Source organism: Montipora capricornis, chromosome 8 (assembly GCF_036669925.1).
Source record: "Montipora capricornis isolate CH-2021 chromosome 8, ASM3666992v2, whole genome shotgun sequence".
Lineage (NCBI taxonomy): Eukaryota > Metazoa > Cnidaria > Anthozoa > Scleractinia > Acroporidae > Montipora > Montipora capricornis.
In genome coordinates, this window is record NC_090890.1 from 55,291,245 (window position 1) to 55,313,189 (window position 21,945).

Genomic DNA, 21,945 nt, shown 5'->3' on the forward strand with positions numbered 1-21,945 from the left:
GAGGTCCAGAACAAGGATCTTGGCACTGCTTTGCAGACGTTACTAACCGGTGTTTGATTACCTCTGCAACCCAGGCTGGTCCCTCCCGGCCACTTAAAAACACAATGGCTGATAATGTTCCGGGTATATTACAAGAATTATGGACGACAAAGTGCAGTTTATAAAAAATAAAAAAGGTCAAAGAACACCACCCAAAACCGACAGAGTCAGATTAGGGTTAGGGTTTTAGTCTGCAGATTACTAGTCTGCAGAGTCCAGTCTGCACTTTAGACTTCCTGAGCTTTACAGTGTGACGTGCCTTACTGTGGCAAACTAACAAAGTTTTTTACAAATTGTTTGTCAATCAGGATGCCTGAATTTGACTGACAGTCACGCCTCCTTGCAAAGTTCGCACAGTTGCAAGTTGAACGCTGATGCATGGGTTGTTGAGTTGACGTATTTGCACATAATTGTTAAATGTGAAAGATTGTTGGGTGGCCACAGTAAGGCGCGTTGCACTGTAAGTGGCCTCAACTTGTAGAATATGTCTCTTCATGTTGAACAGAAAAAAGCAATAAGTAATATTGTTCTGATCACTTTACCAACCGCCTTTGCACCAGCTTACGCATAATGCGACATCAGACATTATTACTCCATTTGAAGATTTTGTTTGCAAACATTTGAATTTCCTGTGTCTCCAGAGCCCTTTGTTTTCTCATGCAAAGGCCTCACTGGCTAAGAGAAATGATGGGGTCTGGGAACAAGAATGACACTCGCTAATATCAACAAATTTCACCTGGCTCTCTCTTAGTCCCATCCCTTGTCTCCCACGAACAAAAATAGCAATCACCAGCAATTCATATTTTATGATCAGTGCCAACACTGCTATAGTAATCCAGCTATCTCACCACCAAGCAATTGACGGTTAACTCACCACCACCAAATGCCACTAACGTTCCCAGAAATCTTTGATTCCACAATCAATCTTTGAACAAAAGAGAAATACTTGTAGCACCTGTGTTATTCATTTAAGCCTCACCGTAATAAGTAACTCAAGCAGAGGCATGTTTATATGTGATAATGAAAATCTCTCATATGAGAACAGCACACTTGTGCTGTTTTGCCATCTTGCATTATTCTGGGACTATTGCACTTTAAAACCTGGGGCTTGCTATACCCACCCACCGATATACATATAGATGTGTACATATAGATATGTACATACTGATGTACATATTGATATGTACATATGGATGGACAAAAACAATAGATCTCTCATTAGCTTCTTCTGTTGGCGCACCAGTACAACAGCGTCACCTCAATCTCAATAGATTTACTGCAAAAGACTTTCCAATGGGAACGTGATTTCTTCTCCATAAGATAATTATATTAAGAACCCTCCTTTATACAGTAAGGAATCACACATTTAAAAGGAAACACAGTTTATTAAACCATTGACATTAGGTGCAGAAACAACACAATATTGATTCACATTCGTTTTTTGATCGAAACAAGTAGTTTTCTTTTATTACATGATGACAAAAAAGGCTTTGAAAGAAAGTTGAAAAGGGTAAAACAATACAATAGTATTGAATGAGATCAAAAAAGCAAAATAAAAAAGTTCCAAAATTTAAGCAGCAGTGAGACATACATTAACAGTGCAATTATAACTGGCAAGACTACTCTTATAAAGAGATCATACAGAAGAATTAAAGAAACATCTGGGATAATACAAGATTAGAAGAGGTAAAATGGCAAGATTTATCCCTTTTGATATCTGACAACCTAAGCGAGGTTACTTAACACAAGTTGTTTTGACAAGAAGCGGCAATGTCAGAATTGCAAAACCATACCACTCAAGGAGGCATGTTATAACTATGTGCTTAGGATAGGCACTAAAAACAGCTGAACGTTTACTGGGGAAAGCTTATTTCATCTATCACTACTTTGACCAATGTTGTTCCTCATTCTTCAACTGATGGCTTTTTGCTGGACTCTTACCAAAGTTCTACTGTGAAAACTTGCATCGCAAACTGAGAAATGATTGTGTCAACCTACAACTAAAATTTCTGGAATTTTTTTAACATTAATAAGGTTTTTAGAAAACAAGAAGACTCGAATGAGTTAGTTTCAGTGTGAAATAATTTGCACAAACAAACAGCGACACAAACATGGATTCAAAAGACGATCAATGAACACAATGGGCTTTCCACAGACTCGCCAGATGGAATCACTGTAATCCATTCGAGGAGGCAACCAAACACTGGTTTTTAAGTTGCTCCCGTCATAAAAGATCATCCAACTGGAACAAAGATCTGATTCAAGCTAAAAAAAAAATAAAAAATGGCCATTTTGTGAGCAAGACAGTTTACATGTAAGTTGATGTAACATTTGAAGTAGTAATTTTGGCTCCACAACACAATCTATGGATTGAATAACTGCAAAGGTTAAAATGCTTAAATCACCAATGCCGTAACACTGGTTAGCCATAGGTAATGCCCCCTTGGAAACTACCAAGGTCTGCAGGAGCATTGATTGATGATCTAAGAGAGAGTCACTGGTATATGGTAGCTGATATGCTAATTGAAGTCCCCGGCTGTCTACAACTTCTGTAATACTGAGTGGATGCTCTACTTGTTCAGCTACAAGACCTCCTGACTAGCTATGACCTACATCTAGGCTCTAACCGATGGGGCTTTATAACAGAATGCAATCCAAATTTGCTAATGCAACTGTAGAAAGCAAAGGTAAGGTTGTTATGTGCATGTGATAAAAATGATATGCAGCCTAGTTGCTTGGCATCAACTGAAAAGCAACTTGTATAACATCTTTCTTGCAGGCACATTGCACTTTCACCACTCACAGTTTCATTACATCAGACTTTTTAATTGTTATCATCAATCAAAATTAATGTCACCTAGCACTCAAGATTACCTTAACTGTGCACATTTTGCCTTCGCACTTTGTGGACACTCAATTGGACTCAATAGCAGCCTTAATTGCCTTTAAAATCTTTTGCATCTTTGCACTGCTGTTCACATATCCATCACCATTCTGGTAAAAGAGTAAGAGAATGTTTTCAGACTAGTGTGTTCACAGGATTAACTTCTTTATAACCACACTATGCATTGAAATCTGTCTTTTTAGTGATCTCAACAACTGTGATCTATTTAAAAATAATGTGTTAAACCTTTTTGGAATGAATGAGCTTTCCATTAACTGTTACTTCCAACCACCCCGTTGTTCCAGGTGTCCCTTCCCCCTCCTGAAATGCAAAAAAAGTACACACGTCAAGAATAGTGACAATTTGCAATACAATATAATTATTGCCAATCCAATATTATAACTCCTTGCCATTTTAAGGTTACAGTTTCAATTGACATTCTTTAAAGGGCCACTAACCCCAAAATGTTTTTTTTCGCTAAAATGAATCTTTGCACCTGTTTGAAACGCATTGCGGCCAGTTTTTCCTTTCTCTAACAAATTGTGCCATTTTATAGGCTTAAAAAGTTTCGAAAATCCAAGCATCTTTTGTTCACAGGCGAGTCAGATTTGACGTCACAAACTGATTTACATTGCATTAATTAACTCTTTGTACACATGCATGCAAAGTTGATTGTGACGTCAATTCAGGAATAGACCCACTCCCATTCTTACTCAGTCGTGAACAAAAGATGCTTGGATTTTCGCAACTTTTGAAGCCTATAAATTTGCAGGATTTGTTTATAGAAAAAGGATAAAATTGCTGCAATGGGTTTCAAACAGTTGCAAAGATTCATTTCAGGTAAAAAAAATATTTTGGGGTGAGGGGCACTTTAAGGATCATCCACGCAGTATTTTATTTTACTTTGACAGTCTAAAACACACTTAACCCTTTGACGTCCAAACCGGCCAGACAATTTTACTCGTCAATGGGGAACCCCTGGGAGTCAATGGGTTAAGTATTCCCTAGAATGTCTCAATAATCTGTTTTCATCATGAGTTGACTTTTTTCATCTTTGAAAACCAATAATTGCATTTTGGTGACCATGGTCACCATAGTAGGTTATGCCATCAAAATGGCATAAGGCATAACTTACAACGCACAATAGAATGGCAATCATTTACTGCACCTTGCATTGGTGAGCAGTATCTGAAGTTCAATTTAATATCAACCAACAGTTTTGCTTTTAATGCCACCAATCATGTTCATTTGGCTGACCATTAAAAACATGAAAGCCACAAAGTGAATCAAAATCATCAAACCACAATGCCAAATGGCACCCACTAAACCATTCCAAAGTAGCAATATTAATTTTATTGTTGAAATCAGTGAAAAACAAAACTGATGATTTAAGTTTGATTTAAGTTTGTACCAATGAATAGAAGTTACAATAATGAAAATGAAGTAGTTCCTGTACGTGTATGATTACCATAAATGGGTCATTTAATCAGCAATTAAGTTGGGGTCTTCACGCTGTAAAGAAAGTAAAGAATTTCTAGGGACATTATCAATTTTGACTTTAGACTTACAGTCCACCATTTTAGAACTACATGTTTTCTTAAAACCCTTAACTGTTTTTTTGAAAAGAATACAAGTCATTTTCTCACATACCACTTCAACTTCATCATCGTCAAATTCAGCAAAGATCTTTCTCTGGATTTCCAGAAACTAGAGTAAGTCAAGAGAGAAGGGTTTTAGCAGCCACAAAATGAGACAAAGTTAGGATGTCCTGTTAATTTAACCCTCCCCTGCCAGGAATGACACAGATTAACTGTAATGGAAGACGATTTTACTCATCAACGGGGGGCAGTTCATGTTTGAGGGGGTTAACCAAGGTCCAGAAGATTAACAGCAAATTCAACAAGAACACCACTATGAAACGCATCCATTCTTTCCATGATTGAAGAAGGAAAAATTTTTTTTTAAGTTTGTTCCATATGGTTGTTTGCTGTTCGTTTTGCGCACGCTAGCATCCACTATGAGAATTTTCGCATTGCTCTTAATCGCAACTCTCTCAAGTCTATCGCAATAAACTGCTAAAAGACAAAACTACTCTTTTCAAACATCACTGTTAACCTAATGAGGTTTTACCTGGAATTAGGACACTGTTTACAGTGTTTGTTTTGCTTTTATTTTGATTTTCTTCCATTTCCTTCAGTAAAAATTTCCAAGACTTTGACATTACATGAAATTTGTCTTCTGAAGGACAAAAAAATTGAGGTTACAAAGGTAGTTTCATTGCTTTTAGCAATCTGTGTTTTTTACTTCCACTCAAAAAATTGTCTTATAAAAATTCTTGATGAATTGGCAGACAGAAGGCATTATCAGTAATAATAGACCATATTCGTATTCCCAGTATTGGAATGGAACTAGCTTGCAATGGAGGCTAATGCGGGGGAATATATTAAAAAGTATTTGCATTTGAAAAGATTTCCCCGCATTAGCCTCCATTGCAAGCTAGTTACAGTCCAATACTGAGAATACGAATATGGTCTATTACAGTTCTGCAAAATTTGAAGAAATGTCACCAAAGAAAACTGGAGATATTTCAAGTGTAAGTTTCCCATTTTTTCCACCGCACAACATACGTCACAGAATAGGAATTCACCAAGATCGCCATTTGAGGATGTGTGAAATTCCCAACCCTATTCATGCAGGCATTTACCTCTGCTTGAGATCTTATGTTAACATGAGCAAAGAAATAAAATGAATTTGGAATGAGAGCTCAACCTCAAGCTCTTCGCAAGAAGGGACAAAGTTTGGAGAAGTATCTTCTTTACTTGGTCTACAAATACGGGAATTCCCCTTTTGCGATTTTTGCTTGATTTCTGTAGCGTTCATGACTCCAAGAACGGCTGTGTCCCTCAATCAATGGTTGTTAGCATCAAATAAGTTGTTCAAAACAGTGGGAAATGATTTTTTTAAACCTTCTGTTGGACTCCAAAGAATTAGTAGCCTTCTTACGGACAGGTAAACATTTCAAAAAGATGATACATCCACAAATTTTTGACAAAAAAAGAGTTTGCGAAGTTTGTTTACTTTCCATCTGGGAGTGCCTGTGTCAGTCACATGAACTTTAAAGCTCGCGCCATCAGCCACTTTTTAGTAACCAGTTCGCACGCAGTCAGGAAACTATATGAAGGCACCTTAATTGTTCACGCAATCAACCACCCAGATTGTATTTTTTTAAAGGGGTGCTGAAAAAGCGTGTTACGAATTCTGCCATCTGTAATGGGGGCCGGATGGCTCCAAGAAGAAGCTCTGTGTTAATCTTTTCCTTTTTCTTTCCATTATTTCTCTCTAACCCTTGAAAAGCCTAATAATATGGCTTATGGGCTTATGTTGGTTTCAAGAACAAAGCATATATTTATGCACCTATCAATGTTAAGCCTGAGGGACCAGAAGGAGGGCAAACCATGTGGAATTTGCAGCATATGGCCCTCCCTAGGTTGGGATTTTGGCAACTGCGCTATCCACCAGGGTAGGAAATTTGGTGTGGCCCCCATCTTGGAAACCAGAGAGATCCTGAGAACTTGTAGTTGCCATTCAGGTATCAAAGGACTGAGGTCAAATGAGATCTCACTGAGCGTTCTCTCCGACCTTGAAAAAACATTCCTCTGGTGTTATGACAGCTCCACTTCAGTGATAGTGCTTCAAAAATGGGTCTGTATTCCGTAGTCGCTTCACCTTTTTCTTAGTTTTCAAAACAATTTTCCATGAGATAGGCCTATCAATATATTAACCGTTAACCGTATAAAATTACAGGTGCAATTAACTTCACTTTCAGTTTGGTTGACAAGTACAAAACAAGTATCTGCCGCACAAATGGGGCAGGTAAGCCAGCATTATAGAAACAAACAACTGAGGTACTTTACCTTGGGCCTGTACCCTCATCCACCACTGCAACGAAGAAAAAAAGGTGCTATTTTCGATAAACAGGTATTGGCTTACATAGTAATTTCCATGATGAGAGAATTTATGCTGAGTCAAGATTGTCCTAGCAATGTAATTTTCCTCGAGAAAATGCGTTGAAGAGTGTCATTATCATAGGCTAACAATATGATTTCTTACCAATAAACAACCTTAACCTTCACTGGCATATTGTAAATAAAGAGTCTGAATGGGTTTAAAAACCTGCAACTATAAAACGAGCAATGATAAATTGCTTGCAACAGTCCTTGCAAAATAAAGCGCAATGATATCCCAAAATGCATCTCCTTGTAGAAAATGCTTTTACTAGGGGGGTGGGAGCAGTAATGGACGGGCAGAGTAGCCAAAGGGTCTTCTTTGATAACAACATAGATAGACTATTAAGAATGTTGAATGATGAAAAGAAACGAGACAAATGTTTTGATGCGGTTAGGTTCAAAGAACTTTAATCTGTTAATTTCAAGGAAATTTCATTTGTGATTGGAGAAAAAAACAGAAGAGTAACTGAATGGCTTCAGGAAAAATGAGGGTGGAGTGGGACAGATATAACATCCCGACGGACACCAGCAAAGTAGATTTCAAAAAAAGCGCGCGCCCTGTACATTTCATCGGATCTGCAGATTTCATGAATTGTTTTAGGTGAAATATCACTCGATCTTTTGCCGATTATTCGATATGAACTCGCCGAAGGCAAGCGGTCGTACAGAGGAAGAGTCGCTATCATTGTATGCTGTTTTTAATCTCAGGGAACCTCCAAGAAAGTTGAGTCGCTCCATCAGGTATAGCTAAAAGCGCGCGCAATTTTTTACACTCTTGAGTGCAATACTGAAATTATATATACTACTAGCCCTCCTTTTAAATGGACGACGCTTTGAAGTACAAATGAAATCAGTTTTTCACTGCTAAAAGCCTTCAGAGAGATAAAAGTTTCGCAATTTTTTAAGATGAAGAGCGAAAGATCTACATATTAAATTTGTTACTGATGCTATGAAGTCTTAATTACCTCGATTAGAAACCCACACAATTTCTTTATGCATTAACCACCCCTCCTGGCCAAAGAGGCTGATCAAGTACCACACCATTAGTTCATTATGGGTGTCCACCCTCATACTTTTTACAAGACTCTGAGAAATTAGGCACTCTTAGAGGGATGATTTGTAAAAGTTGAAATTCAGTTGCCTGAATGTGACTTGCATAGATAGCATTGTGTCCATAATCAAAACAAACCAACATGTATTAAAAGCTTAATTTATAAGGCTGCTGTTACACATTGAAATTTTTAGCTGAAACATATTTGCAAAAGCATAATTGCCAAACAAGTTTCACCAGGCGTTACACAATGTAACATATGATTGGTTTCATGAAACTTTGTTGAACTTCCATTGTGAGACAAGTTTCAGGAAAAGTAGAACTGCTTTCTACTTCTGCAATGATTGCAGTGGTGATAAAAACAAGAGTTTCACCATGTAACACCATTTCACAAAACAGGTCTTGTTACTATGCCGCATAAGCCAATCAGAAACCAGAAAATTACACACTAAGGCCATGGAACTAGTATCGACTTGTTTTGTGGAATTCCGGTAACATTTCAAGACCTGAGTTTCAGTTTCGACCTTTTATGTCACACAGTGCAAATTGCCTGCCGACACTTGTTTCGCAGCTGCATTGCGCATAAGTTTCTGCTAAAAGTTTCAAAGTGTAACAGCGGCTATACTGCATGTATGTCTTGCACCTAACAAGCTGCTATTCTCATCATTTAGTCAAAATCTCCTACTTACCCAGATGGGTAGTGGAAAGGCTGGTGTTTTTTGTATCTACATAAATGCTTTAAACTCGTTGTTTTTTTTGAAAATAATGTTATTTAATTTATAATAATTTGTAACACTTGTGCTTTCAAGACCGATAAAATAAATTATGCTTTAAGAACATCTAGGTCAACTCAAACTTTATGTGCTCTTTAAACTGTGTTAAGTTGGTTTGAAAGTCTCTCATCAATCAGGATGCAGTCATGTTTGGACAACTGCCACCCTTCTCAACCATAGTGAAATTTCTCTGTTTGAAAACTCATATGTGGATAACCTTTTGTTTAAGTGGCCCACCTAAGTTCAATATAGACACTTTCCACTTCCTGGTGTCTGATTATGGAAGCATCAACTTTATTAAAGCAGGGTTGCCTTCCACCAATTTTTTTGTGGTTTGCTCGTTCTCTATTTATATTTATTTTTATTGTAGTATTAGTAATAGTGAGCAGAGCCTCTCTAAAACTCATCAGAGGGCAAGCAAGAGAGGCTCTGCAGAAATCGTATCAAGTCTTTTAAGTCATCGCAGCCCAAGTTTCTGGGCTAATAACTCCAGTCAAACCGGTCTAGACAGCACGCGCATCATAATTTTTGATAAGGCGAAGGTCAAAGTCGAGCCTTCAGTACAAAAATCAATATGGTGTCTAGGAAGGCGTGGGTTTGAAACTGTCTCCAAGCAACAGCTTGCACATACTCAATGAAGACTTGACACGATTTCTGCAGAGTCCTTTGTTTTTCGTTGAGTTCAGCTCACACATACAACATCCCTGACAACCCACTGAGAAGATATGAAATATATTTACAGCGCAAAGAGTTATTGATATTTACCGGTAATTTTAATGTCTTTATGAAGACACTATTCAATCCATTTCCATCCTCTCCATCCTCGGCTACAAACAACAAAGAATAGCTTCAGTGCACTTCAGTGGTCATAATTGGCAACAAAACTACATCAAGGGTTTTCATTGATACAAGGACGTCTTTTAGTGTTTTGAAGTTTGACTAAAATAGTGTGATACGGCTCCTTTTAACTGTTTCATTTCACTAAATTTCAGTAATAGTATTATCAACAATAAGACATTCTGTGAGGATTCAGTTGGCAAAGTGATAAGAACCCTTGTCTTCTGTTGATTCAGCTGTCATCAATATTGTTAATTGCACAATCAACAAACACTATTTTTAGTCTCATAATTTTTTGTTGCTATTGCATTTCAAGATATTTTAACATTAAAATTTTTATCTTTACAGTAGTTCAGGAGAATGTAAGAAACACTTCCATCTCTATTTTGAGCTTCCTTTGCCAAGCCAAATCATGGTTTTTTGTCTTGGTAAGTGGGAGACGTATTTTAAAGGACAAGAGATTGTTGCTGAAGTTTCGGTTGATGTAGAAGTTCCAACAAAAAGGATAGGCACATTAACAAGTACTAACAAAGCTCTTTGTTGGGATGAAGCATGGCCCAAGAAATTTTTGAAGAAAAGTGAGGAAGCTCTTGAGCAGGTGATAATTTCGTTCAGCTGTTGGTTATTTATCTCTGGGAAAATACTTATGAGAATCTCTAATCCTTTTACCTACCTACCTACCTACCTACCTACCTACCTACCTACCTACCTACCTACCTACCTACCTACCTACCTACCTACCTACCTACCTACCTACCTACCTACCTACCTACCTACCTACCTACCTACATACATACATACATACATACATACATACCTACATACATACATACATACAGTTTAATTGACTACTCCCCATAGGGGCTTTTCTGGGCCAATGAACACAATCACAACAGAACAGAACATTCAACAACAAATGTTAAGAATCCCTACTGGCCAGAGGCAAGCTAGGGGGCTATTTACAACTACAGCAGAGAAGTTGAACCAGGGACTACCAGGAACAAATTTAACCAGTGGTCAGAACTTGTCTTGAACCTGGGATCCCCGGATCTCAAGTCAAGTGCCCTATAACTACTGGGCTGCACTGCACTTGCCTTAACCCTTTCACCACCAGTCGTTTCTTCAGGAAAAGTGCCCCAAAACCAGGATTTTTCTGGAATTTTCCGAAATTAGGCATGCTTTACTTTAAATGCATTTTTGACATTGAAGGATTCATTTTGGTATAAAGCAACTTAAATTTATTTTATTCTGCATAAAATAGGCCATTTTACAGTTGTTTGTGCAGCAACCTAGCCTATGAATGTCTGCAAGGTTGCCAGTGACCTTGCATTGATACGGCTCCCACTGCTTTTATCATGTAAATTGTGTTGTTCATAAAATTAACATTACAAAAGCATGAAGGTTTGTATCAAAACAGGGTCACCGACAGCCTCGCTTCCATTCTTAGGCCAGATAACTTAGCTACAACTGTAAAATGGTCTATTCTCTATCATTTGGTCTTAATTTCAAGTGTAGAAGACAAAAACTGAAGGAGTTGTGCCTATTGAAATTTTAACCTACAATTTTTGAAAAAACCCCGCGAGTGCACGGAAACTCATATCTTGCTGCTATTGTGCCTAACAAAACATAACAAATATTTAGCTCATTAACCCATTGAGTCCTGAACCACCCCCATTTTCCAATTAGAGTGTTTCACTCCTAGGAGTCAGTGGCGTTGAAGTTTACAACAAACTCTTGAAATGCTTTCTTTCTCATCTCTTTTTTGCATGAAACATATATATAATTATAAGATATTGGAAAATAAATTGACGATTATCAAAATTATACCCTCTTTTCTTCCAGGGTCGAATGGCTAAGCTGATTTTAAGAACGGAGAAAATTTTAGCTTGTGATGATAAGGAAAATGAGAAAAGCAAAGATGGGATTATGCAGTCACCAATAAGACAACAGGAAGAAGAAGGAGCCAACAGTCCAGTTACCCCAAGCAGTTTTCAAAATCTGAAACAACAAAAGCTCAGTTTTGCTGAATATACAAAGATACAGAAAAATGATTCAGAAGTGAAAGCAAATAAAACACCAGTAGTGTCCAAGAAAAGAAGGCGCAGCAATGTAGAGACGTGAGTATTGTGATACTAAGAAAACCACCAATCTGTGGAGTGAGTCTGAATTACCGAGTTACTGCCCTGCCCACTTTCCTTAAACATTTTGATGAAATTCCTTTCCCATGGGCTTAATTAAGGTGTACTAATGGAAAAATACATTTTGGAAATGTCACAATATCAGTCGACATAGCGGTCTTAAGACTCAGTCAACGTAGCGATCGAGACTCAGTCGAGACTCGGTCGAGACTCGGTCGATAGTCAGACAATAGTCAGTCGAGATGTATGTCAGCTGATGTAGCTTTCAGTTCACTAATACCATGCCAACACTTTGCCAACACTTCGCCGACACTTTGACGATAGTTGGTCAATACTTAATTGACCAATATATCAGCCAGTAATGGGTTGACACTCGGTCGACACTTGGTCGATAGTTGGTTGACACTCGGTCGACAGTCAGAGGATAGCTGTTAGATATATCGGCGACAGTCGGCCAATATAGATGCTCGATATATATCAGTAGAGATGTTTGTCGGTCTGTACAGTTTTTAGTCCGTTAATTTTGCTCAATTTGTTTTTCCTTAACAAGTTAAGATAATATTGCTATTAATGTGGCGCATACTGTTTTTCTTAATGTTTTTTTTTATTTTGATCAAAAGTTACTTTAATACCATTCAATATTCATTTCTGTTACGCATGGTCGTCTTTATTTTTAACACAGTATAAAGCGAAACGACAGAGCAAAAAGATTCAATCAATCAATCAATCGATACTTTATTTGATAAAGCAGGTCAAAAAGGGACATGTCCGGTCGCCATAGTAGTCACCTGAGTCCTCCAGTCATCCAGATGGGATAATGTAATGAGAATGTATGAGTATTTTCCTTGTTGTAAATTAAATTCTTCCCACATTATAAATGAATGTATTCTGGTGGATATTTTGTCACCTTCCTCTGCACATTATCAGCGCATTTTATCAATAACTGATCGTAAAACACTTTGCTGTTTTAAAATAGTCTCTTTGCGCTAGAGAAGCCAGCTGATTGGTCATACGATTTTTTTTCACTGGTGAAAAACGACGTATCGACGCTCTGATTGGCTATATTGTTATTTTCACTAGTGAAAAATTGTCATATCAGCCTTTTGATTGACTAATATGATGTTGAACTTTGGCGCGGGTGGCCTGCGCACAGATTTGTAAACATGGCGGCCGACTGGTGCATGGTTTTCAAAGTTTTCGAAACAGTACCAGTCAACAGACTGTTGCTGTCTTCAATGCAGAAACATATAAGTTGAATTTGGAAAAACTGGAAACTGGAAAAAAAGATTACCATGTCCATAGTTCCCAGCACTCCTCGGTTTGCTTCATAGAGTAATCCTGCCATGTACTGCAACATTTTCCCCCAATCGCATGATAACATTAATTAATGATGTCATCGCTTAAAAAGAAAGCCATTGGACTCACCTTCTAAATTAACACACAATGATATGCAACCGACATATGACTGATACTCGGTCAAGGTGCATCTACGAAATAACAAACAATAGTCAGCTGATAGTTTCTCGCTCTCTCGACCGACTCTCCACTGACTGTCAACCGACTATCAATCAACATAGCGGTCAACATAGCAATCGACACTACCTACAGTAAACATGATCCGGATGCCTCGAGCTGTCTGGTGTTAGACAGAGTAAAATCATTCTGTTAAATCTCACTTCCAGGAGCCAAATGGGTTAAACTACTGTAAGATTTATTTTTTGTTTTCATGGTGAAGCTTAAATACAGTATTGTAATCAAAGACTGGCCTTCAACCAATGAGTGCCCTTGCGCTGTGGTGGTGGTGGTGGTGGTAGTGGTAGCTGTCTCAGCAGGTTATCTTAGCTTCGACAGGGCAGTATAACCAAAAAATGAAGTTCATGAACTGTTGATTTACTGGTAAAACAGTTACGAACTATATTTCTAAATGGTAAAAACCGAATGAACTAATTGTAAAGCAGCCTGAGGGTAGCACAAGCTAACAGGAGTAGAACAAAGGTGGCTGTAAATCGTTACAGTGTTCCCTATATGAAAATGAAATCCTAAAACTAACATTGGAGTGGCCAATTACAAAATGTGTGCAGATCAATATGATCTGTGGAAAACCAAAATATTCTAATGTTGATTATGTCCACATAGAAACGGAACACTGTTCTAAAGAAATTTAATGCCACAGAAAGTGTTTTTCAATGTCTACGTGTGTTGGCACAGTAGCAGTAGTAGTAGTTTCATTGTTGTCTCAGTTGCAGTTACAGTAATGTTGTGGTGGCAATGGCAGTGACATCTTGGTTGTGGTAGCAGTAGTAGCTGGAGTAAAGGGTTTTCTCCTAGATCCCCAACTAGGTCTTTGATGTCAAGATTGTATTTTACGTATCTATTGTAGCATTGAAAAAGTGTGTGGATTGTTGTAATCCAACCATTCAAAGAAAGGATAAAAAGGTGAATTCATGCTTTACTTGTTATTTTGTCTTTTCACCCAAGTCTTTCCCAGGGCAACAAAAAGTATGCTTCAGCTTCCTTTGAAGACTGCCACGGGAACATTTCATCAAGCCCTGAAACAGCAGTACTAACCCCACCAGGTACTCCATTAACCACCAAGTCCGGTGAGTAATTGATTTTGACTCTGACAGTTTGAGATTGTGATGACATTTATTCAACCATTTGGAAAATTTAAGTGTTGTATGAGCTGTCTTAGAAACTTCCCTCAGTTCCAAAGCATACTGTTGGTTGTTAGAAAGACATTTCATCATTTGCCTCTAGGTTGTTCCTGTTACTAAAAATGTTGCAAAATCAACCTATGATGTAATTCTCTACAAGATATATAAGGCACAGAAGAGGGTTCTTAGTCTTTGTATTTTGTTGTAAGTTGTACAGTCCTATGGTTTAAGTCTTTTAAAGTGTAAAACTGGAAAAGTCTTTTGAGTTTGTCACAGAGATGCAAGCTAATACGTGGCTTTTCTTTTAAAGAATCTCTCTTTCCCTACACTGTAAGTCTCTATGTGCTAGGTGTAGATTTTATTGCAAGTGTGAAATTGGCTATTCTTTTTGTCTCTTATTATTATTATTATTATTTTTTTTTTTTTTTTTTTTTTTTTTTTTTTTTATTATTTTTTGATTTTTGCAGATCCGATGACTTTTTTTTATTTCACTTACTTACATTAAAGAAATAGAGATGATTGATAATGAAAAAATCAAAAATCTGAAAAATTACGAATTCCATGATGCAGAGATATTAAAATCATACAATCGAATTATACTAATGACGGCTAAACCAGTGTCCATAAAACGCCCCAAGTATATATATTATTATTATTATTATTATTATTATTATTATTATTATCTCTTCCTGCTCTTCATAGTACCATCATGTCGCTGGGGCCATGACATGTGTTTGATTGAAAAGCGAAGAGCAGTAATGATTGGAGGTCAAGGAGGCAAGATGCAGATGTCAAAAGACTCCATTTGGACATTGGATATGGGTCAAGGTTAAATGCAGTAATTAAGCAATAGTCTGAAAACTAAAATTTCCTTGTGTTGCTATGCAATTCTTAGTAGTTTGTCACTTTCATTGAATATCTGCTGTGAGGTGAGATATGATAATAATATTTTGTTGAAGTAGTCAAGTCCATTTGTTCCAAGATAAATAGAAAAAAGTTAGGTTTTAGGCCTTTCACGGGCGTCTCTCTGACATAATTCATAAACTATTTTAATTGCATTTTAATGAGACCTTTGTGCTTTTGTAATGTTAATGTAGACTAATTAGAATTACTGTCAAAACAATTTAAGTGATAAAAGCTGCCGCCGGTGTCAAAACTAGGTCACCGACAGCCATTCATAGGGTAGGTCACTGAGCAAACAACTTTAATAAAATGGCCAATTACCGTATCCCTTTTCCACCACACCCTGTGGTTTTTTTATAGTCATTACAGCTTGTTTTTGTTTTAGTGTTCATCTCTCTTGATTCAGGTTGTGCAACATGGCATCAAGAAACCTGTGATGAGAGTGGTGGAGCTGACAGGAGGATTGGGCACACAGTCACCTTTGATCATAACAAGAGAGTTTTGTATGTGTATGGAGGATCAAAAAACAAAAGATGGTTCAATGATGTAAACATTTATGATCTTCAAACAAACACGTGGTCTGCCGTTAAGGTTTGTCATAAAGAACTCGCACAGTAGAAAACCAACAAACTCAACCCACAATTTTTTTTCACTTAGATGGGCATGTGCTGCTGCAAAAAGGTTTGCTCTCTAGTTTGTGTGAGCCACAGGCATCCCACACCACAAGACTTCTATGGCGTTGAGGTTGACAAGAGATTTATATAGAAAATAAAATAGCTTGTGTAAACTATATCAACCATATTCAATGATTCATTTGCAAGGCATAAAATACACCATCCTTTACAATGGAGGGCTTGTTTTACTGCAATTGGCAAACATCAGAATGAAATTTGTTTGACCAAAAATCAAAGAAACTTGTTTGATTTTTGCTAATTTCTTGTTTCCACTCGTGATGTGTAGCTCAGCGTAGAATATCCAAACCTTAATGATCAGGTCCAGCATGGTTAGCCCTAACCAGCGTTAAATACCATGGAAATTAACCTATAGGTTCTAATACCCCTTAACCAACGGTTAGCGCTAACTTGAATTAGCCCCAGAAGGTTGTATGTTTGACTTCTGTTCGGAGGCACATTTGTACTTTTCTATGGATGCTTGTGACACCATTGATAACAACTTCTCTCACCACTTTTTGTAGGCCGTTGGCAACGCTCCAACTAGAGCTTACCACAGCTGTAACTTTTTCAATGGTGAGCTTCTTGTGTTTGGTGGTGTTTATCCCAACCCAGATCCAGAGCCTGACAGTTGCAGTAATGACCTTTATATCTTCAATGCCGATGCAAGGAACTGGTACAAACCTCTCACCACAGGAACACCACCCAGTCCCAAATCAGGGTAGGGAAATTGTTGAATGCAGTTCTCACTTTTGTTCAGTGTTGCCAGAAGCTTTTTGCAGTTGACGGCTGTTTTGAAAAATAGGAAATAAAAAAGAAGGAAATTGTAATATCTGCTAACCAAAAGTGCAGAAGATTAGCCTGCCAAAAAAGCAAAGTAGTTGCTGATATTTTGCTGGCAGCCAGCTACCTTTTGACAACCCACAAGAGTGACAGGAGTTGTTGTCAACCCTTTGTAAGCCCCCACCACCACCACCCTTCCTCCCCTCCCTCCCCCCCCCCCCCCCCCCCAGCCTGATATGTAGCTCTTTACAAGCTCAAATTGAATTGGATCCCTTTAGGACAAAGCTCTATTGTTTTTAGGGTTAGAGTTCATCATTGATTGGTTGTTTGTTTCAGTCCATTGTTTTCTGAGCCAATCTCAGGAGATGTTATAATAGCTGCATTACCTGCCCCCACCTTTTAGTGTGAGATTTTTCTTTCTTTTTCTGTTAGTCATTCAGCATCCTTAATAGAAGACAGATTAATTCTGTTTGGAGGCTGGGATTTCCCAAAGTGTTTTAATGATGTGTCCATCATCGACTTAGGTAAGTTAGCTGGGCTTGAAATACTGCTCCCTGCCTGTTATTCTAAAAGTACCATAATATATATATATTTATTTATTTATTTATAGTAATAATAATATTATAGCATCCTTATAGGCATGATCATCGTCATCCTTGGTCAATAAGTTCCCTAATAATTATCACCTGGTCAAAGACTTTTGCCACAAATGAATATTATTGTCAAATACCTTATAAACTCTAACTTATATCTTTATACAGCTATGATGGAGTTTTCATCCCCTGTCATCACTGGCTGTTTACCCTCTCCTCGTAGTTGGCATGCTTCTGCTGTTCTTCCTGGACAAAGGGTATTTATTCATGGTGGATATGATGGAAATCAGATTCTTACTGATTCTTTTATTTTTAATATTGGTAAGTTCAGCATTGGCTCTACAAAAATAAGAACTCCCTTTATCAATACCATCAACATGCAAAGATTTGACCAAATTCTTTATTTAATTCAATTTAACTTTAATTTAATTTAAGTTAGCACATTAAAATAGAGTTAACAAAACTAAGCTTAGCTGATAGGTAAAATAGATACAAAGAGATAAAAGTGCTGAGGACCATTAAGTTGGTCCCCTTAAAACTCAATCCTTCCCTTTCTTTGTAGACTTTCGAAAAGTCTTTCATCTCATTTAGATGTCTTAAATGGCACGTGGGACGACTTCGTTGCTTGCTCATCCACTTCACGTCCAAAAATGGCACTTCACTTGCCAAAACATTTTCTCCTGGGATTTCATTGTAGAAATTGCGCTGGTATTGTTATAAACAAAAAATACCTCTTACTGAGTTTGAAGGGTTACAGCTCAGTGTTTTTTTTCCTGCTCAATTCAATTGAGCAATTCTGTGTAGCCCTCCAAACTTGTAATGTGCTTTGAACATAATTTAATATAGGTATGGATTGATTCTAGATTTAATTAGCTTATTAATGTCTTATTTTATTAACACTTTCCTTATCTTCCCTGCTATCGAAGGTAAAATCTGTTCAGACCACTTGACCCTTCAAACCAAAGACTACTCCCTCCTGAATGGGATGCAAGTCAATCGTAAGGTTAACCCCACCCCTCAGCAACTAGTAGCAAGTACCTACCTCTTTTATGTTCCTTTTCAAGGAGTGCCATTGTGAGAGGACGTTAATGTGACATTCATCCCACCATTAAGCCATCACACCTCCCACAATAATAATATAATATTAATAATCATAATAATAATAATAATTATTATTATTATTATTTGTTTTATTTGTAAATATACAAGGATATCACTCAATTTCAAGTAGCCAGTTGTTAATTTCTTATACATAGAGAGATTTACAACTGTATTCTAAGACAAATAAAGTTTCCATTACTATTTTCCCCAGCCTTCCAAATCCAGCGACCAAATTTTCATTTTATTTTCCTCAGACTCCTTAACATGTATAACAGTCAAGACAAGTGACAGGCTGACAGCCAGAGCTGGTCATGTTGCTTTGTATCTGGCAGTGGAAAATGACCGGGAAGATAAAGAAGAAATTGTAGTGTTTGGTGGCGGTGATAACGCTGGAGGCTATTTCAATGACTTAGTTTTTTTCTCACCTTCAGTCTGTTAACTCAAGATTTCAAGTGACTTTGACTTGTAACTGCAAATGCAATGATCCATCTACTTGCACATCCTGTTCTCAGACCTCTAAATTCCCTGGAAGACTCACAGTTTACTACCAAACTGTGTCCCTTTGGACATAAAAATTCTTCCCTTTATTACAATCCTTACTTTATGACCTTTCTTCTCCATCAATGAAAAACTCCAAAATATTTATCACAGTAAGCAGCGCCTGATTGTAAGGTAGATACCATAAAAGCTCATTCTGTGGAACTCAAACGTCAGGGTATAATTATGCTCACACTGTCATGACAGTGTGGGACTCATTACTTCCTGTTTCTCGATGAATCACTGCAAAATTAATGTCCAATGAAAGAGTGAATACCGGTAACTACCAATATACTCTCAGATCCATAAGGAAATGGTGGGTACACAATGCTTTACAAAAATTGTAAATATTATTTTTATTCCTTCCGTTGATTAGGCATTTAGCCATTATGTGTAAACTTATATTTCCTCGCCTGTTCTCTATTCCTTTGTTTTGGCACTAATAAGAAGAGTCTCTGTACAAATCAGGAAATTGTATCCTCAGTGATTAATGGAGTTTCCTTCATTCTTGTAACCTATACTGTTAATGGTTATACAACAAGGCTGTCAAAAATAGGAGGTTGAAAGCAAAAATAACCTTTTACTTTATTGTTTTAGCATACTATTTGCCTGGTTTGTTCATTGAAAAAATTTCCCATAGTCAACATAATGTACATAAGTAGATATGTGTATAATATATAAATGACCCTGTCGGTGTTTTCAAAATTATCCGTCGGCCGTTACATCCTATGGCAACCTTTCTATTTGTGATGCCTATTTTCATTACAAGTGTAATGATAAATTCCCGAAGCTCAAAACTAGAATAGCCTTTATGCATGATGACGTCTGACTTGCTAATTTCACCACCAAGCCTCAAATTCAAAAATCAAACTCATTAATTTTAGCATGAGCTAAATCCCAAAAGAGCAAACTTGGAAAGAAAACCCACTGCAAACAGTATTGCATCTCCAAATGATGTGAATAATTTTGTGCAAGCAAGGCTTGGTGGTGAAATTAGCTTGTCAGACATCATCACGCATAAGGCCCATTAAATGTGCATGACTCGTGAGGTGCAACTCTTACTTCCAAAGTTGATACTTCTACTTCAAAACCTTGTGAAAAACGCTGCCTTTGCATGTGGGGGAACATATAGAAAACAAATAAATTAACATTAATGTTTTAACCCTTTGACGCCAAACCGGCCTAAACTATCCAGACTTGTATCATGTTACTCCTCAATGGGGAACCCCTGGGAGTCAACGGGCTAAAGTCTTGCACCCTGACCAGGAAAATACCAGTACGTGCTTTGAAAAGAATTTAAACTTAACATGTAATTTATTCACATGGAATAATTAAGATTTTCCCATATTTTACGTGACAATTTACAGGAAACAATGATTTCTCCGCTTGGAACTATACACCTTATTCCAAAATGGCCGCCATTTAAATATTCTTTTGTTTTTATTCAAATAAGCCCTGCGAACCTCGTTCTTAAGCTTAAAATTCAAAAGAATATTTTATCTTGAACGAGGCAACAAGGGCCAATTTGTATCTGCATAAATCAGTGGCCATTTTGGAATAAGGTGTATATGTATACCGGTAATACTTTATTACTTGACTTACCCAAACTACAATGGCGCACTGTGATTTTGCCTCTAAGCAAAATCCCTGAGAGGGCGGCAACCATACCCATAGCCTTTCAGGCTGGGGTTTGGATAAGGAAGAACTTGTAGTGCTTTAATATACGCTGCACGTTTTACTAACAATCAGACATGGTTGACTCTTTCATTGTTAAATTTCAAAATTCTTTAGTATGGAAGCCTTCATTGAGCTCTGCAACAATGAAAACAAGACCATACTATGAACTTCAAAATGGAAGTCTGGATATTGCCACTTCATTGATTGTGGGCTATTAGTAGCACACTGGGTAAATCTAGTCATTTCACCACCCAGAAGACTCACCACCAAGCAAATACTGAGCAATTCAAACAATACTTCATGCAAACATCAGTAGTCTGTTTACGATGCCAAAGTGAACAAGATGCACTTAGATCCATGGTCCCAGTCAATCCTTCATTTGTTGTTTAGAATTTAACATAGCCCTAGGAAACTAGAATACCGGTAAGATCAACAGTACAACCATTGACATGATTATCTTCAGTGGTGACTGTCACTGGTGTTGTGGTGACTGTAATTTACACACCACTCTCTTTTATACCGGAGAGCTTTAATTCATGGAGTGCGTGTAGTGTAGTGGATCAGCATCAGCACTCTGGGTTCAGATCCCAGCTTGTGTGCTCCAAAGTTCACTCAGCTTTCCATCCATTTGTGGTGGGCATTGCAAAATAGCACAACGAAGCACTAAAACACCATGTATGACCCCACAATACATTGAATACTAACCTGTTGGATTTCAGATTACAGATTGTTTTAGGCCTAATTAGGCCTAAAAAGTTATTGCTCCTAATCCCACTCTTAATCTGAATCCCAATCTTAATCTCAATGAATTAGGAGCAATAACGTTTTAGGCCAAATTAGGCCTACAAGGATATTTAATCTCAAATCTGACCTTTGTCGGTTAGTGTTCAATGTATTGTGGGGTCATACATGGTGTTTTAGTGCTTCCTTTCGCTGTTTTTTCGTTGTTTAGTAATGCCCATTTGCGGTAGATAAAATGAGTACCAGTATTACTGGGGAGAAGTTGTGCATGCAACGGGATACAAGGGCGTAGCCAGGGGGGTCCTGGGGTGCCTGTGACCGCCCTTTGTAATATTCAGGTTGCGAAAACGCGAGTACCCTCTGTTTGACAGAGTGTGACCCCCCTTTGAAAAATCCTGGCTATGCCCATGGGATAGTAGTGCCCAGCCTTCTTGTCTCGGTTCAATACATGTCCCATTTCACTCGTCTGGTGTAAATGTGAGCAAAACTATAAAAAATGCAAAATCTGTCTTGAGATGAAGTTAATATTTACTGGTCCACCTTCAACCGACAGGCT

The 21,945-nt window shown here is 37.6% G+C and overlaps 1 protein-coding gene and 1 long non-coding RNA gene across 2 annotated transcripts; one reads left to right on the forward strand and one right to left on the reverse strand.

Annotated features, from left to right (window-relative positions):
* Positions 1-1,404: 1,404 nt before the first annotated feature.
* On the reverse strand, positions 1,405-7,198 carry LOC138014215 (uncharacterized). The gene is made up of 6 exons (XR_011125270.1): positions 7,034-7,198; positions 6,838-6,862; positions 4,574-4,630; positions 3,170-3,244; positions 2,914-3,033; positions 1,405-2,304 (listed from the first exon to the last, which is right to left on the reverse strand). It is a non-coding gene; the product is annotated as an uncharacterized lncRNA (long non-coding RNA).
* A 262-nt stretch (positions 7,199-7,460) lies between these two features.
* LOC138014217 (uncharacterized) lies at positions 7,461-19,570 on the forward strand. Its single transcript, XM_068861242.1, has 10 exons — positions 7,461-7,671; positions 9,940-10,189; positions 11,434-11,708; positions 14,208-14,329; positions 15,086-15,211; positions 15,693-15,877; positions 16,482-16,678; positions 17,173-17,264; positions 17,502-17,654; positions 18,689-19,570. Exons 1-10 carry the CDS (start codon positions 7,568-7,570, stop codon positions 18,871-18,873), a joined length of 1,689 nt encoding a protein of 562 aa, XP_068717343.1. The 5' UTR covers positions 7,461-7,567; the 3' UTR covers positions 18,874-19,570.
* Positions 19,571-21,945: the final 2,375 nt, after the last annotated feature.

Excerpts from the sequence above, each read along its gene's own strand:
- LOC138014217 (XM_068861242.1), top strand. The coding sequence starts at position 7,568 with ATGAACTCGCCGAAGGCAAGCGGTCGTACAGAGGAAGAGTCGCTATCA. Across the intron at positions 7,672-9,939 it reads AAGTTGAGTCGCTCCATCAG|TAGTTCAGGAGAATGTAAGA; the intron begins GTATAGCTAAAA and ends TTATCTTTACAG. Across the intron at positions 14,330-15,085 it reads TCCATTAACCACCAAGTCCG|TACCATCATGTCGCTGGGGC; the intron begins GTGAGTAATTGA and ends TGCTCTTCATAG.